The sequence below is a fragment of the Cucurbita pepo genome, chromosome 6, assembly GCF_057944985.1.
Source record: "Cucurbita pepo subsp. pepo isolate OVF chromosome 6, ASM5794498v1, whole genome shotgun sequence".
Taxonomy (NCBI): domain Eukaryota; kingdom Viridiplantae; phylum Streptophyta; class Magnoliopsida; order Cucurbitales; family Cucurbitaceae; genus Cucurbita; species Cucurbita pepo.
The window spans coordinates 10,711,196-10,713,570 of NC_141803.1; the positions used below are offsets into that span (position 1 = coordinate 10,711,196).

The window sequence follows — 2,375 nt, forward strand, 5'->3', positions numbered from 1 at the left end:
GCGTCACTGTAAATCACATATCCCACAGAACTCTCTGGAACTGTGAGCACTGGGGCGGATACTAGTCTTTGTTTCAGCTCTTGAAAGCTGGCCTCACAAGTATCGTCCCAAACAAAAGGTACACCTTTTTTTGTCAATTGGGTGAGAGGCGTGGCTATTCTAGCGAAGTCCTGGACAAACCTTCGGTAGTAGCCTGCCAATCCTAAGAAACTTCGTATCTCGGTGACCGTTGTTGGGCGTTTCCATTTCGTGACCGCTTCTATCTTATTGGGATCTACGAAGATTCCGTCTTTAGACACTACGTGCCCTAGAAACGAAACCTGTCGTAGCCAAAATTCACACTTGGTGAATTTGGCATACAGCTTGTTCTCCCTAAGGATAGTTAAGGCTCTGCGAAGGTGCTCTTGGTGTTCTAGGTCCGTTTTCGAGTATATCAGGATATCGTCTATGAACACGATCACAAAAGAGTCTAAGCACTCCTTAAATACTCGGTTCATTAGTTCCATAAATACCGCTGGGGCATTGGTGAGACCAAAAGACATCACCACAAACTCGTAGTGGCCATATCTGGTTCGAAAGGCTGTTTTCGGTATGTCTTCATTTTTAATCTTAATTTGATGGTATCCTGATCGAAGATCTATTTTAGAAAACACTGTCGCCCCACGTAGATGGTCAAATAGGTCCTCAATACGGTGTAACGGGTATTTGTTCTTTACCGTCCTCTTGTTTAATTCCCTATAATCAATGCATAAACGCATTGAGCGGTCTTTCTTTTTGACAAACAACACTGGCGGACCCCAAGGGGACACGCTAGGTCGAATGAAGCTCTTATCTAGTAGGTTTTGCAGTTGTGTTTTAAGTTCCTTTAGTTCTGCTGGTGCCATGCGGTACGGGGCCTTAGAGATGGGTCCCGTTCCTGGTTCCAGATCTATTCCAAAGTCTACCTCTCACGATGGAGGAATTCTCGGGAGGTCCTCCGGGAAGACATCCATAAATTCGTTTACTATGGGTACTGTATCTATGGGTTTTTCCTTTCCTTTTGTATTTACTGCACAGGCTAGAAATGTCCACCCCTCTTGTTGTATCAGGCGCCTCACTTTTATCATCGATATTATTTTTGGGGTGGTACCTGTGGAGGTTCCTTTAAACTTAAAGGTAAGTCCGTTGGGAGGTGTGAATATCACCTCCTTCTTATGGCAGTCTATGCTAGCAAAGTTTTCGGCTAACCAGTCCATTTCTAGTATGACGTCAAAATCCGTCATATCCACTACCTTTAAGTCCACGTGGATGGTTTGTCCAGCTATTACCACTTGTCCGTCCTTTACTCTATTTTTCGTAACTAAGTCTACCCCTACTGGGGTACCGACCGACAATGCATGCATTAAGGGTTCTACTACGAACCCTGCTTGTTTAACAAATGGTAAAGCAACAAAGGAATGGGTAGAACCATAATCAAACAATGTCAACGCAAAGTTTCCTAGTATAGAAAGCGTACCTGTCACCACGGTGCCAAATGTTCCCGCCTCTTTACTGGTTGTTACATATGCCCTGGTCTGTGGGCGGGTTTGTATGATGGGCTCTCTGATGACCGGTCCTCTAAGGGGTTCCCTTGGATTTCCCGAGCTCTTTGTAGGGCAAGTTCTGGCCACATGACCTGCATGACCACAAATATAACACATACCTGAGCCCGCCAAACATCTCCCAACATGTTGTTTTCCACAGTTATGGCACAAGGGCTTGTTCATTGCTAGGTATCGGCCTATTGGGGGTGGAGCAGGTGGCCTACTCTGATATCGAGGTCTCTGGGACGGTGGTTGGAATTCTGTTGTATCGATCTCGACAGGGCGTTTCCTCCCTGTGACGACCGTTGGCTCCATTTTCTTTTCCTCTGGGGGTTCCTCTAGGGCCTTGGCCGTCCTTAGGGCCTCTTCATAGGTTTTTGGGATAAAGGCCTCTAACATGCGGCGGGTTTTCGGATTCAATCCTAACACAAATTTTTCTATCTGTTTCTCTTCAGTGTCAGCTAAAGACGGTGCAAACCTTCTCAAACTCATGAAGTTCTGATCGTACTGATCCACCGTGCGATGACCTTGGGTTAAGTGGTTAAACTCTTGCTGTTTCATTATACGACTTTCCTTTTGATAATAGTATTTTAGAAAGGCTTCCTTAAAGGTCTCCCACGTTGTAATTCCCCCACCCGGGCTGATGCTCTATTTATTATCCGACCACCACACTTCTGCATCTTTTTGTAACACGTATGTCGCACATGCCACCTTATATTCATCAGGGCATCTCATTGATTCAAAGGTCGTTTCCGTGTTTGCGATCCACATTTGAGCCGTTGTGGGATCTTCCTTTGAACCGACAAAAGGACG

General features: G+C 45.6%; 1 protein-coding gene across 1 annotated transcript; it reads right to left on the reverse strand.

The window, feature by feature from the left end:
* Nucleotides 1-947: 947 nt before the first annotated feature.
* Nucleotides 948-2,123, reverse strand: LOC111780474 (uncharacterized). Its single transcript, XM_087124444.1, has one exon. The coding sequence runs from the start codon at nt 2,121-2,123 to the stop codon at nt 948-950; it is 1,176 nt and encodes a 391-aa protein (XP_086980570.1).
* Between the last annotated feature and the right edge of the window lie 252 nt (nt 2,124-2,375).